The sequence below is a fragment of the Ornithorhynchus anatinus genome, chromosome X5 (assembly GCF_004115215.2).
Source record: "Ornithorhynchus anatinus isolate Pmale09 chromosome X5, mOrnAna1.pri.v4, whole genome shotgun sequence".
Lineage (NCBI taxonomy): Eukaryota > Metazoa > Chordata > Mammalia > Monotremata > Ornithorhynchidae > Ornithorhynchus > Ornithorhynchus anatinus.
This window is the reverse complement of record NC_041753.1, coordinates 61,863,309-61,878,970: the sequence shown is the minus strand read 5'-3', so window position 1 is coordinate 61,878,970 and position 15,662 is coordinate 61,863,309. Positions and strand designations below refer to the sequence as shown.

The 15,662-nt window shown below is 44.4% G+C and overlaps 1 protein-coding gene across 1 annotated transcript in view; it reads right to left on the bottom strand.

Annotated features, from left to right (window-relative positions):
* Nucleotides 1-15,662, bottom strand: part of PCSK5 (proprotein convertase subtilisin/kexin type 5) — a 409,642-nt gene that overhangs the window by 77,845 nt on the left and 316,135 nt on the right. Inside the window, 2 exon segments of the mRNA XM_039910756.1 lie at nucleotides 9,834-10,034; nucleotides 13,757-13,893. Of these exon segments, the coding sequence (XP_039766690.1) occupies nucleotides 9,834-10,034; nucleotides 13,757-13,893 (338 nt within the window).

The following is a 15,662-nucleotide window of genomic DNA, read 5'->3' as shown; positions in this document are numbered from 1 at the left end:
TGCAAATGAATTTGAGCTTTTCTTTTCTTCTTGGCCTGAGTTCGCTTTTGGACTTACCTCAACAACCCCTACTTATCCTCCTCCTTCATTCCCCATAATTTAACTCCTTGTAAATCTTCACTATAGTAGCTAGACCCTTGAAATGTGGTGCCTCAGGGCCCTAAATATGTCTCCACAAATTGGCCTTGTGAATCTAAGGATACAGTCACATACCAAACCTTAGTTTCACAACACCCATGCCTGCTGGCCCAAGAAACAAAAATCTGGCGACACAGAACACCCTGGCTAATAAAGTAGAAAGATAAATACTTTCTGATGATGTTGTGGTTGAGGCAATAATAACTGTCACTTGCTTTGGACATGGATGGATGAGCTTCACCATATTCACAGGAACTCTGTGTTGCTATATTCCAAGCAGCTGTCAAGACACTGGGCACTGCCAAAAGAAAGTCACCTAGATAGGTTCAGCACAAATGACTGAGGTAAAGGGCCTACTTGCTGTGAAACATAGATTGTCCCAGCAGTCCCTTGAGGCACCAGAGAACTCAGACAGAATGTATTATTATTATATTACTATTAATAATAATAATGATTGTATTCATTAAGTGCTTCCTATGTGCCAAGTACTGGGCAAAGCTCTGTTGGGATAGATACAACATAATCAGGTCACACACAGTCCCTATGTCACATGGAGCTCCCAGGTTGAGAGAGAGAGCAGGGGTCTTAGCCCTGTTTTACAGATGGTTAAAATGAGGCATAGAGAAGTTAAATCATTTGCTCAAGGTCATAGACAAGTGGCAAAGCTGGGATTAGAACCCAGATCCTCTGACTCCCAGGATCATGCTCTTTCCAGCGTGGCTCAGTGGAAAGAGCACGGGCTTCGGAGTCAGAGGTCATGAGTTCGAATCCCGGCTCTGCCACTTGTCAGCTGTGTGACCGTGGGCAAGTCACTTAACTTCTCGGTGCCTCAGTGACCTCATCTGTAAAATGGGGATGAAGACTGTGAGCCCCACGTGGGACGTCCTGATTCCCCTGTGTCTACCCCAGCGCTTAGAACGGTGCTCGGCACATAGTAAGCGCTTAACAAATACCGACATTATTATTATTATTATTTCCACTAAGCCACACTGCCTCTCATAAGAGGAAGACTTTCATTCATTCATTCAATAGTATTTATTGAGCGCTTACTATGTGCAGAGCACTGTACTCTGGAATGAACAAGTCTTGGAATGAACAAGTCGGCAACAGATAGAGACAGTCCCTGCCGTTTGACGGGCTTACAGTCTAATCGGGGGGAGACAGACAGACAAGAACAATGGCAATAGAGTCAAGGGGAAGAACATCTCGTCAAAACACTGGCAACTAAACAGAATCGAGGCGATGTACATTTCATTAACAAAATAAATAGGGTAATGAAAATATATACAGTTGAGCAGACGAGTACAGTGCTGAGGGCATGGGAAAGGAGAGGGGGAGGAGCAGAGGGAAATGGGGGGAAAAGAGGGTTAAGCTATGGAGAGGTGGGGGGGGCGGTAGAGGGAGTAGAGGGAGAAGGGGAGCTCAGTCTGGGAAGGCCTCTTGGAGGAGGTGAGTTTTAAGTAGGGTTTTGAAGAGGGGAGCTCGGGGGGGGGGGGGGCGGGGGGGTAGCGTGTAACTAGTTAGCATATGCAAATCCTTTTACTGAACATGAGTGGCAAGTGGTGGGATAAGAAAGCAGACCACCACAAACCAAAAACTTGTATATATCACTAAAGTCATCATCTAGCTTGTTTCATGCCATCTTGATTTCTCTAGAATAAAGATAGCTCTAATCTCACCACAGGCAAGAAGGGGATCCTGAAGAGATAGCTCAATCAATGAATCAATTGTATTTATTAAGCCCTTACTGCGTACTGTACTCAGCATTTGGTAGAGTAAAATACGACAATATAATAGACACATTCCCTGCCCACACCAAGCTTACAGTCTAGATGGGGAGAAAGACATTAATATGAATAAATAAGTTACAGATTTGTACATAAGTGCTGTGGGGCTAGAGGTTCTATTTAGTTGCCATTGTTTTTACGAGATGTTCTTCCCCTTGACTCTATTTATTGCCATTGTTCTCGTCTGTCTGTCTCCCCTGATTAGACTGTAAGCCCCTCAAACGGCAGGGACTTTATCTGTTGCCGACTTGATCATTCCAAGTGCTTAGTACAGTGCTCTGCACATAGTAAGCGCTCAATAAATACTATTGAATGAATAAAGGGAGCAAATCAGGATGATGCAGAAGAGAGTGGGAAAAGAGGAAATGAGGCCTTAGTTAGGGAAGGCCTCTTGAAGGAGATGTGCCTTTATTAAGGACTTGAAGGTGGGGAGAGTAATTGTTGTCAGATATGAAAAGGAAGGGCGTTCCAGGCCAGAGACATGACATGAGCGAGGTGTCGGTGGAGAGATAGATGAGTTAGAGGTATAGTGAGTAGGTTGGCATTAGCGGAGCGAAGTATGCGGGCTGGATTGTAGTAGGAGAGTAACAAGGTGAGGTAGAAGGGGGCAAGGTGATTGAGTGTTTTATAGCTGATGGTAAGGAGTTTCTGTATGATGAGGAGGTGGATGGGCAACCACTGGAGGTTCTTGAGGAGTGGAGAAAAATGGACTGAAACTTTTTGTAGAAAAATCATCTGGGCAGCAGAGTGAAGTATGGGGAGAGACAGGAGGCAGGGAGGTCAGGAAGGATGGTAGTACAGTAATCAAGGTGGGATAGGATAAATGCTTGGAATAATGTGGTAGCAGTTTGGATGGAGAGGAAAGGACAGATTTTAGCAATGTTGTGAAGGTTGAACCAACAGGATTTATAACCATAGCTATAACATTTCGATGCTTTCCAACAACTCTCCTACTACCAAAGATGAAATTCTGCAAAACACACAAAGATCTCACACTCATACCAACTGCCGGGGATGCAGCTGAGCAGTTAGAACCATGAAAAATGGGAGAGCACCTGGATGTTGATATCTACAAACGTGGAGGGGTGACACTCTGCTCAAACATTTACACAAGTTCTTCCTCAACATATGGAACACTGAGCAGATGCCACGAGGTCTCGAAAACTTAGCTAGCATCACCAGGTTCAAGAAAGGCAAGAGATCAGAGTGTGGCAATTATCGAGGCAGCTCATTACCCTCCACTGGCGGAAATACCAGAGTTCATTAGATTGAAAGCTCCTTGAGGGGAGGAATCGTTCCTACCAACTTAAATGTAATAATAATATTAACGGTATTTGTTAAAACACTTACTATGTGCCAAGCACTGTATTAAGTGCTGGGGTGGACACAAGCAAATCAAGTTGGACACAGTCCCTGCCCCATGTGGGGCTCACAGTCTCAATCCCCTTTTTACAGATGAGGTAACTGAGGCACAGAGAAACAAAGTGACTTGCCCAAAGTCACACAGCAGACAAGTGTCAGAGCTGGGGTTAGAACCCATGACCTTCTGAGTCACAGGCCCGTGCTCTATCCACTGCTCCACACTGCTTCTCTCTACTGCACTTGTACTTTCTCAAGTGCTGAATACAGTGCTCTGCACACAGTGAGTGTCAAAATAAAATTGCTTGAGTGATGATTACTCCTGGATCTGCTACTAAAATATAGCATTGATCAAGCACCTCCCACAATCACAATGTGGCTTTAGACCATTCCTGCACATCAGAGGCAAGAAAAGTACAGGGAGTGGCACCAAGAACCCTCTCTACCCAGTGTTACAGAACTTACCCAAAGCATCAATAGATTTTTCACTCTGGAAATTACTTGGCAAATTTGACTGCCCTGAAATATTTCTCAAGATTCTGAGACTACTCTATGATGGGCAGAGAATGTGTCCCTCTAGACTGTAAGCTCATTGTGGGCAGGGAATGTGTCTGCTTATTGTTCTACTGCGCTCTCCAAAGCACTTAGTTCAGTGCTCTGCACACAGTAAGCGCTCAATAAATATGACTGTTTGACTGGCATGGCTGACTGGCTGGCTCAGAGCCAAGGATGCCCTGTCCAATCCATTTCCCATTGCCGAGGGAGGGATGAATAGCCTGCCCGATCCTGTTCAATTGATTTTTCACAGTCATGCTAGAGGATGTGAGTGTTGGAATCCACTTCTGCACCTCTGGGAAATGCTTCTAACTCAATGGATTTCATGCATCATCCAAAGTCCCAGAGACAGTCATTCAAGAATTACTGTAGGCAGATAAATGCACCCTAAAGGCACACACCCAAATGAGTCTAAATCAATTTACCAAATCAGTCAGGGCTTAAGACACAGACACAATCCCTTTCCCACATGGAACTTCCAGTTGAAGAATGGCATGCTACTGTCAGGAAAAGGGCAGTTTTTTGTGTGCAAAAAGTTTGTAAAGATCGAGAGACAAGGACACAAAACAGACAACCCTAACCCTAACCCTAATTTTTTTGGGGGGCCGTGAGGGAAACAAACAAAAGAGAAAACAGCGCTAGGTGCTGCCAACATCAAGCACAACCACACAACAAGGGAGAGCAGGCTATCCATTTTACAGATGAATAAACAGATGAGAAAACGGAGGTGAGGTATCAGCCTGCACCAGGAAAGCCACACACAGAACTGAAAAATCGATATCGAAACACCGAGCTAAATGCTGTCACAGAATTCTGTTATTTAGGCAGCACACTGACGAACAGTGCAAGGACAGATAAAGTAGAAAAGCAAATCAGGAGGTCCAGCACACAATGAAGATCCATAGAGCTGAAGTATTCTGTCCAACCTTCTCTACGGCTTTGAAATCTACCCTTGACTCAAACCTGGACACCATCTTCTCCCGCAAAGCAGAGACTGGTAGAAAGTGTGTGAGACTTGGAGTCAGGCAGCCCTGGTACTAGTCCTGGCTCTGTCAACTGCTGCTGTGTAACCTTGGGCAAGTCACCTTTTGCCTCCATTTCCTCATTTGTACCTTACACTTGGATCTCTGCCCTTTGAACACTTGATAGTCACCCCATCAGCCCCTGGCACTTATGTACTTATCTTTCATTTATTCATTTATATTAATGTCTGTCTCCCCCTCTAGCCTGTGGGCAAGGAATGAGTCTGTTTATTGTTGTAGTGTACTCTGCCAAGTGCTTAGTACAGTGCTCTGCACACAGTAAGTACTCAGTATATATGATTGACTGAATGACTCCCTCTTGTAACGGGAGCCCCGTGTGGGACAAAGGACTATGTCCAATCAGATTATTTTGTAACTATTCCAGCGCTAAGCCTAGTGATTGGCACATAGAAAGTGATTAATAAATGCCATTATTATTGAGCAATTTCTTCAGAATCATATTTGAGCTCTCCTCATAGCAAATGGCAAGACAAGATCAAAAACTAAGTTCTGGAACAAAATCAATCTCCTAGCTTTAAAGTTTTGCTCGTCTCAATCCCGCGACACTAGGTGGGTCATGTGAAGAGAATGAACAGCGACAGGATACCCAGACAGCTGCTGCATGGAGAGCTGAAATTGGATATCGGAAGCTAGATGGGCAGAGGAAACGTTTTAAGGACATGGTAAAACAAAATCTTAGATGATGCTGAATCCCAGCTGAAAACCAGGAGTTGAATGTCCAGGGTAGACAGTGAGGCATGCTACTGTCAGGAAAAGGGCAGTTTTTTGTCTGAAAAAAGTTTGTAAAAATCAAATCAACCTATCTATTCACACGAAAATGTAAGAAATGGAATCCAAGAACCAGACATACCCAAGTTGTATCTCAGACATCCTTCACACAACTTCCAGTCTTCACATGGAAAGATCCAAGAGCTCTAGATTGATTTGAAATTATGTGGAAGGACAATATGTGCTAGAGTTTGTTAAGGGAACAATCTGATGATGAAGTGTTTGCTTTTTTCATAATGAGAGTGAAGATAAGAAGCCAACATAATTTTGGGCAAGAATATTCTTTTAACTTAGAACGAATGGGTTTTACCTGGAAGAGATTTCTTTTTTACTTAGACTATTCTGTACACTTAAGGATAAACGGCAATTCTCTATTTCCTCAAATAAGGCGTAATTCATTTTTTTCATTTAAAAATTTTAAATCTTATGTGTAAATACCAAGAAGATTGCAATCTCTCTGAAAGTCTGATGCTCCTTTCAAAAGATGGGAACAGCCATTATTCATTGGACAGAGGGCACTGTTACACAAAGAAAAGGAACAACTATACATCACATATTATAGATATCTCACACACAAAGATATATATATAAAACATATATATTACGTATGTATATTCCACTTTTCCCATGATAGTAGAACAAACTAGAAATCTGGTATCACTTCAACAGTAATGATAATAATAATAATAATAATGGTATTTTTCAAGTGCTATGTATCAAGCACTGTTCTAAGCACTGGGTAGATACAAGCTAATCAGGTTGGACATAGTCCCTGTCCCTTACGGGGATCACAGTCTTAATCCTCATTTTATTTATTTGTGTGTGTCTGCACAGACATACCAATTTAATGGCTGAGCCTGCAAGGGGCAAGATTAAGATCAGATTGGAAGAATTTTCCTGAATCCCTAACGATAGGTGACTCATTAGCTAGCCAACAACAGGGAAATTTGCAACCAGCATATTTTGTTTCAATTCAGCAGGGAAGAGCTGAAAAGCAATAGCTCGAAATCCTGAAGACAGGGATTGCTTTCCCTAGAAGGACCGTGTCCTCTTTTTTGCCTTTCGATGGGTTCGGGAGTCACCCCACCACAGCCCTACTGGACCCAGGAGACATCTTCAGGACCCTCAAGGAGAGGGTCAGAATTGAGACTGGAAGAGTGGAAATAAGGTGGATGTAGTGACACCAGAGTTCCTTGAAAGGGCTTGGAGGTGAGAAATGTGGCAGACAAATGCAGGGGATGGCTCTTGCCACAAGTGGCTTTTATGCTCAATGAAGACTAGCCCCATTCAGATCCAGTCTGTGGAGATGGGGACCTAACTGTAATGGTCTCAAAGAGCTTTACACATAAGTATGCACTGATGCTTCCTGTTGTCTAAAATGACTCCTTTGGTGTCACCCTCATCTCTTCGCTATCATTTATCACTCACATCCAGTCCACTGCCAAATCCCGCCTGATTTCCCTGCACAACATCTCCTGAGTCTCCCCTTCGTCTTCCCCCAAACTACTACCACTCTGGTATGATCTCCATTCTTGCTTGGGTCTGAGTATTGCATCAGCCTCCTTGCTGGTCTCCCTGCCTCCAGACTCTCCCCATTCCAATCTATACTTTCCGCTGCTGCTCACATCATAATAATAATAATGTTGGTATTTGTTAAGCGCTTACTTTGTGCAGAGCATTGTTCTAAGCATGGGGTAGATACAGGGTAATCAGATTGTCCCATGTGAGGCTCACAGTCTTAATCCCCATTTTACAGATAAGGGAACTGAGGCACAGAGAAGTTAAGTGACTTGCCCACAGTCACACAGCTGGCAAGTGGCAGAGCCGGGATTCGAACTCTTGACCTCTGACTCCCTAGCCCATGCTCTTTTCCCTAAACCACGCTGCTTCCTATCTGTAGCATCTCTCAGCCAACATCTCTCCTCTTCTCAAAACCCTCCACTGGCTCCTTGGGTCTCTTCCTATCAAACTTTGATACTCACCCCAGACCCACGGCATTTATGTAAATATCCTCATACTCTACTATTTCCTCCCTCCGTAATATATTTCAGTGTCTCCCTCTGTAAACTGTTCAGTTCAATGAGCACTCACGAAATACCACAGCCTGAATGACTGATCAAACAGTAACTGCTCACAGTTAACTTCAAGGTTCTTCACCATTTCCCAACTTGCTTTCTTCTCTCCTCTCAAGTCAACTTTTTAACTGTTGACTGTTTTAACCCTCAACTCTCCTGCCTCCCTCCCCTTGTTCATGCTGTTCCACCGGTTTGGGGGAGACTCCACATGTACATCCCCCCTAAAATTCCACCTCCTCCAACAAAGCTTTTCCCAGTGAATTTCCCAGAAACCTGAGCCATATCTTCCCTCCAGCCAACTCGAGCATATAAACTTATTTACATATCCTCTTGGAGTGTAAGCTCCTCGTGAGCAGGAGATGCTTTATTTCTAGGCCTCAAGAGGGTCTCAGTAAATGCTACTACTACCATTTATACTACTAATATTACTAATACTATTATTACTACTGATACTTCTACTACCATTCATGGAACTCTGGAGCCTTAATCACTTAATATGCCATTATCTTGGTGCAACTGTTCGGAAGCAGTGTTGCCCAGGGGAAAAACATGGGTCTGGGAGTCAGAGGACCTGGGTTCTAATCCCAGATGTGCCACTTGCTGGCTGTGTGACCTTAGGCAAGTCACTGAAATTCTCTGTGCCTCAGTTGCCTTACCTGTAAAATGGAGATGAAATACCCAATCTTCCTCTCCCGTAGACTGTAAGGCCCAGGTGGAGCAGGGACTGTGCCCAATCTGATTATCTTGTATCTACCTCAGTGCTTAGTACAGTGCTTGGCACATAGTAAGTGCTTAACAGATATCACAATTATTATCATCATTATTATATCACTGCTTGATTGATTCTCTGGAGATGATGTGTCTTTCGGTTCTGAATCAATCATGGATATTTATTGAATGTAGAGTACTGTACTAAGCACTTGGGAGAGTATAATACAACACAGTTGGTAGACACGGTCCCTGACCACAGTCTAGAGCAGAAGACAGACATTAATATAAAGTGCAGATATGTACATAGGTGTTTTAGGGCTGAGGGTGTGGTGAATATCAGATGCTTAAAGGATACAAATCCAAGTAGTACATATAGACGATGCAGAAGGGAGAGGGAGTTGGGCAAAAGAGGGCTCAATCGGGGAGGGACTCTTGGACAAGATGTGTCTTTAATAAGGCTTTGAAGGTGGGGAAAGTGGTGGTCTGGCATATATGGAGGGGGATGAAGTTCCAGGACAGAAGGACACGGGAAAAGGGATAGTGGTAGATGAGATCAGAGGTACAGTGAACAAGCTATGCCAGAGGATCAAAGTTGGGCAGGCTGAGCTGTAGTAGATCAGTGAGGTAAGGAAGCAGATTGAGGGCTTTAAAGCCTGTGGAAGGAAGTTTCCGTTTGATGAGGTGGATGCGCAACCACTGGAAGTCCTTGAGGAGAGGGGAGACATGGACTGAACTTTTTTCAGAAAAATGATCTGGACAGCAGAGTGAAGTGTGGACTGGAGTGGGGAGAGACGGGCGCCAGGGAGAGGTCAGCAAGGAGGCAGATGCAGTAGTCAAGGAGGGATAGGATGAGGGCTTAGATCAGCATAGCAGCAGTTTGGATGGAGAGGAAAGGGCAGATTTTAGTAATGTTGGGTGGTTTAACTGGTAGGATTTGGTGACAGATTGAATATGCGGGTTGTATGACAAAGATGATTTGAGGATAATGTCAAGATTAGGGGCTTGTGAGATAAGGAGGATAGTGGTATTGTCTAGAGTGATGGGAAGTCGGGTCGGGGGGAAGATGCGGTTTGGGTGGGAAGATGAGGAGTTCTGTTTTGGACATGTTAAGTTCTCAAACCACCCAAGTAGAGAAGTCCCGTAGGCAGGATGAAATGTGAGACTGCAGAGAAGGGGAGAAATCAGGCCTGGAGAGGTACATTTAGGCAGTTAATTATCTCCAAAACAATTCAGTGAGGGAGATATAGAGGGCAAGGGTCAGCATTGCTGATTTCCAGGTATGACAACAAATCCCAAAGGGTAAATGACTTGGCTAACACTGGAGAAGTAGGTCAAAAGTGTCCAATGCAATCCAATCCTGTCCTACACTCCTACTCCCTTAACTGAAGACGACTTACCTGGTCCACATTTTAACTTCTGGCAGGTCTTGTCTGTCAGCAGTTTGTATCCACCGACGCACCGGATACAAGAGGCAGAGTCGCTGCACACATCACAGTTTTCTGGGCAAGGTAGGCAGGTGTTCTCTGAGTGATAGTAACTTGGAGGGCAGCCTTCTCGGCACTCTCCCAAGTACAGGAAGCGTTCTTTTTTAAACTTATCTGAACAACGGAGAAAAGGAAGGGAGGCATGAGAGAGAAAGTATCAGTGAAGCCATGGACCTTTGGCAGCATTTGAAGCCTCCCAAAGTATCAATCAGTGGTATTTATTGAGTGCTTATTGTGTGCTGAGCACTGAACTTAGGGCTTGGGAGAATACAACAGAGTTGCTAAAACATGTTCCCTGCCCACAAGAAGCTTGCAGTCTAGATGGGGAGACAGATGTTAATATAAAGTATCAGAAGAGTGAAAGTATTTTAAGAGGAAGCAAATTACCTTTCTCGAAAACTCAAGTAGAATCATATTCCTCTTCCACACGCCCACAGGATGCCTAACCTCTGGGGTAGTTGAGAAGCAGCGTGGCCTAGTGGAAAGCTCATGGGCCTGGGAGTCAGAGCTGGCTCCACCACTTGCTTGCTGTGTGATCTCGGGTAAGTCACTTCACTTATCTGGGCCTGTTTCCTGTTCTCCCTTCCCTTTGAATGTGAGCCCTGGGTGGGACAGGGCCAGTGTCCGATCTGATTATCTTGAATCTACCCCAGTACTGAACACGGTGCTTAGGACGTAATAAGTGCTTCACAAATAACATTTTCATTATGAGTGTTGCAAAGCTCCACAGAACTCCTGGACCACTTTTCAGGTCACTGCTTCATGCCTCATACAAACATTATAGGGAATTGAGACACCAAAGAGCAGTTGTTGGAGCTGTGGGATCACAATATTATTGGTCCCACTTTTGGACTTCTGTTCTCGCTCAGGGTCAGCCAATTGGAGAGACTGTCAGCTCAATCAACTCTCCTCTCCTTTATGCATCCTATATCACCTCCATCCCCAAAGAATACAGAGAATCAGGTTGACACTGAGATTTATACATAGCCATAATTTAATGTCTGTCTCCCCCTGTAGATTGTAAGCTAATTAAGGGCAGGGAACATGTCCACCAACTGTTGTCTTCAGGTCTTCTAAGCTCTTAGGATAGTGCTCTGCACAGGGTAAGTGCTCAATAAATGCTACTGATTAACTAATTGAAACATTGGCCTGACTGGGCCAATGCAGTCAGACCAGATCCAATCTCTGTCCCTCAAGGGGCTTAAGGGATGATAATTAGGATTTCCTACAGGCTTAAAACATCATAGATAAATATTTTACTCATTGACCTACAGAACTTAAATTGCTGAGACAATATAAAACGATGATTACAAAAATAGGGCGTAAATAATGGTGCCACAGACTCATATAACACTATTACTACTACTACTACTACTAATTGTGGTATTTGTTAAGTGCTTACTATGTGTCAAGCACTGTACTAAGCACGGGGACAGATACAAGGTAATCAGGTCCCACAGGGGGCTGAGAGTCTAAGTAGGAATAATTATAACAATAATAATAATTATGGTACTTGTCAAGTGTTTACTATGTGCCGAGCACTCTCTCAGTGCTGGGGTAGATACAAGTTAATCAGATTGGACACTGTCCCTGTCCCATACGGGGCTCACACTCTTAACCCCATTTTACAGATAAGGTAACTGAAGCACAAAGAAGTGAAGCCCAATAAATACGATTGAATGAAGTGACTTGCCCATGGCCACACAGCAGACAAGTGGCAGAGTGGCATTAGAATAATAATGGTGGTATTTGTTAAGCGCTTACTATGTGCCGAGCACCGTTCTAAGCGCTGGGGTACACACAAGGGAATCAGGTTGTCCCACGTGGGGCTCACGGTCTTAATCCCCATTTTACAGATGAGGTCACTGAGGCACCGAGAAGTTACGTGACTCGCCCAAAGTCACACAGCTGACCAGTGGCAGAGCCGGGATTCGAACCCGTGACCTCTGACTCCAAAACCCCGTGCTCTTTCCACTGAGAACCCAGGTCCTTCTGACTCCCAAACTGAGCTCTAGAACAGGTATTGAATCCCCGTTTTGCAGATGAAGGAACTGAGGCCCAGAGAAGTTAAGCAACTTTCCTGAGGTCACAGAGCAGGTATGTGGAAGAGCAGGGATTAGAACCCACATCCTCTGACTCCCAGACCCATGCTCTTTCCACTAGACCACACTGCTTCTCATCTAACGTAATACTTGTCTTGAAACTCTATGCATTTACCTGGATGTTCGGAGGGAAGCGGGGAGATATTTTAACTCTCATCCCTCATTTAATAACTATGCAGAAGTCTATGGGGCCTATGCAAATAATAATAATAATAATTATGGTATTTAAGTGCTTACTATGTGCCAGGCACTGTACTAAGCGCTGGGGTGGATACAAGCAAATTGGGTTGGACACAGTCCTGTCCCACATGGGACACACAGTCTCAATCCCCATTTTACAGATGAGGGAACTGAGGTACAGAGAAGTGAAGTGACTTACCCAACATTACACAGCAGACAAGTAGTGGAGCCAGTATTAGAACCCATGACTTTCTGATTCCTGGGCCCATATTCTATCCACTACAGCATGCTGCTTTGCAAATGTTTGAAATTTCAATGTTTGAAATTTTTGTTTTCTTAAAAAAGTTTTTTTTTCTTTTTAAAAAAAGCATGTAAATGTATGGAGCCATATTGTCCCAGTGCCTCAAGTAACTCAAGGTGACCAAAGCAGTTGTGTGTTTAGCTCAGCCTCTGGGATATTTTGTTACTTGTGGAACAAGATCCTCTCTGTTGTGGTCTCCAAATTAAAACTTGGAAGCTGAACGGCACCCTGGTGGGTGGTGAACACAACCACCTCTTCCACAGGAGTCTAATTTACTGCCAAGTAGCAGCAGAAACTGGAATTCCTAAACACCAAAGGTGTCTTCCCTGCCTCCTGGGGTGTCATTTTACTTTCATGTCATTTAACAAATAACAATAATAACTGTGCCATGGGCTAGGCGCTTACTCTGTGCCAATCACTGTGCTAAACTTGGGTTAAGTACAAGATAATCAAATGAGACATGGTTCTTGTCCCACTTGGGGTCACACTCTAAGGGAGAACCTGCATTAAATCCCTATTTTACAGATGAGGGAACTGAGGTCCACCCAGAGAATTGAAGTGTCTTGCCCAAGATTACAGAGCAGGCAAGTGGAAGAGTTGGGATTAGAACCCAGGTCTCTAAATTCTCAGTCTTATGCTCTCTCCACCAGGACTGGGGTGTAAGAAATGCAGAGCAGCTTTGTCCTCCAACTAATAATAATCTTGTCATGCCACAGAGTCATAATAATTAATAATTGTGGTATTTGTTAAGCGCTTACTGTGTGCCAGGCACTGTACTAAGTGCTGGGGTGGATACAAGCAAATAGGGTCGGAAACAGTCCCTGTCCCACGTGGGGCTCACAGTCTCAATCCCCATTTTACAGAGGAGGTAACTGAAGCACAGAGGAAGTGAAGTGACTTACCCAAGGTCACACAGCAGACAAGTGTCCAAGGCAGAATTAGAACTCATGACCTTCTGACTCCCAGGCCCATGCTCTATCCACCAGGCCATGCTACTTCTCAAGCACCTGTGAGTCGAGGAGGCTCTCTTCCTCTACCTCTCTCTCCCTTCATTCTACCACCCACATTCTACACCCTTCTAAGGCCGGGCAGTTGCATTTGCCACAGGTGCTCAGCTGACTCCAGCCAATTCTGAAGGTTTACCAAGCCCTGGTGCCTCATTCTCTGGAGTCTTCAGTCCAGAGAATGAGGCCAGTTAATTACATCAAGGGTAAAGTGTTGAGAGGATGGAAAATGAGCAGGCAACTCCTTACCTATGCCACATGAGGTACAGTTGAAGGGCTCGCTTCCCTGGCATTCCTGGCAGGTGTGGTGGCAGGGATGGCATTGTTTGTCAAACTCGAATTTCTTTGGGGCACAGCGCACAACACAGCGGCCATTATCAAAAATCCTGGGGCAGGACAGAGGATAAAGAAGACACCAATTGAGGTTAAGGTCCATTCCACGCAGAGCAGTCTCTGGATAGGTCTGAGACAAAATGACCACTATGAGTCCATCCCGTGTCCCTCCCCGGGCCTGGCCCAAGGCCACGTATCATTACCTTGGGGCTCCCCTGCCGCTCGGCCGGCGGTCGGGGCCCTGGACCGCCGCCCTGATTGGTCATTCCCTTGGAACAGCCCTGCCTCCTTGGAGGGCTCTGAGGAGACGCTGTTCAACAGCAGATTCATGCCGTTTTCACCATCTTTCCTCCCCACTCTTCATTTACTTTGGATTTTGGATAATGAATTGTCAGGAACTACGTAGAGCTCTAGGCCTACATGCACAGGAAACATTACCCCACTTCAGTTATTATAAGGCTCCCAGATATCAAGGAAAACCACGAGCTTGATGGGTTGCTAATGAGAGGAACAGACTGCCAGCCTTCCAACTCATTGTTACCTGTTTAATCAGCCTATGCATCTAGCAAAGATGTTTATTAGCATGGCTTTTGAACTCCAATCTTTAGAGGCTTTTCCTGATGGCTGTTTATTTCTGCCCCCACTTACTCACCTTAGCCTGTAAACACCTACAGTGAATTACTGTGAAATGGCTTTCATTGGCAAATAGCCCCCTCCCTCCACTCCTGAAAAAAACCCACCACCACATGGATATTGTTAACTGTTTCCTGTCCAGAGTTTTTGTTCCCTGTACTGTCATTACTAGGGGGAGAAGGGTTCAGCTTCTGGGGGAGAGGTATTTAGAATACCTATTTTCTTGTAAATGATTCAGAGGTGAGGCATTCGATGAGACTGGGGAAGCTGAATTTGAAAGCCTCCTGTTGATCAGGAACCCCAGAAAGAATCTAGAGGGATGTGCACCTCAGTTACCAGGTTCCTAAAAGTTCATGCTAAAATGACACTTCCTTGGGAATGGGCATATCAGGTTTTCAAGTGGTTGAACAATTGTTTGATCAAATTTGGGACTCTGTATACACTTACACATAACCGGACATAGAGAGACACACAGGATACCCTGTTTATGTAACTGTATATCGCTGCTACATAAGCTACCAATCACATTCATCAATCAGTGGCATTTATTGAGCATTTACTGCATGCACAGCACTGTACTGAGCACTTGGGGAAGAGTACAATATCCCTTATTAGTTCAGAAAGAAGCAACCTTGTTGTCAGTACCAGTCTGCCCATACCTAACTGATGGGCTCAGATCTCAAACTCCAATAGCAGAGGCTCACTGTGGTTGACTACTAATTGAGAATGCATTTATGTCTGGCTGGAAAAAAGGAAATTTCCTTGCCACATATAAACAAGATAAGAGAATGGACTTTTTCCTAACAAGGGGATTCCCTGGTACAAACTTTAACATGAAGAAAGAGCTCCCCTTTTCCTCTGTTCTTCCTCCCCGTCCATTGCCCCTACTCCCTCCCTCTGCTCTACCCCCTTCCCTGCCACATAGTACTTGTGTATATTTGTATATATCTATTATTCTATTTTATTAATGATGTGTATATATCTATAATTCTATTTATCTATTTTGATGGTATTGATGCCTACTTGTTTGTCTGTCTCCCCCTTCTAGACTGTGAGCCCAATGTTGGGTAGGGATTGTCTCTATGTGTTGCCGAACAGTACTTTCCAAACGCTTAATACACTGCTCTGCACACAGTAAATGCTCAATAAATACGATTGATTGAATGAATGAATGAATCCTAAACACTGA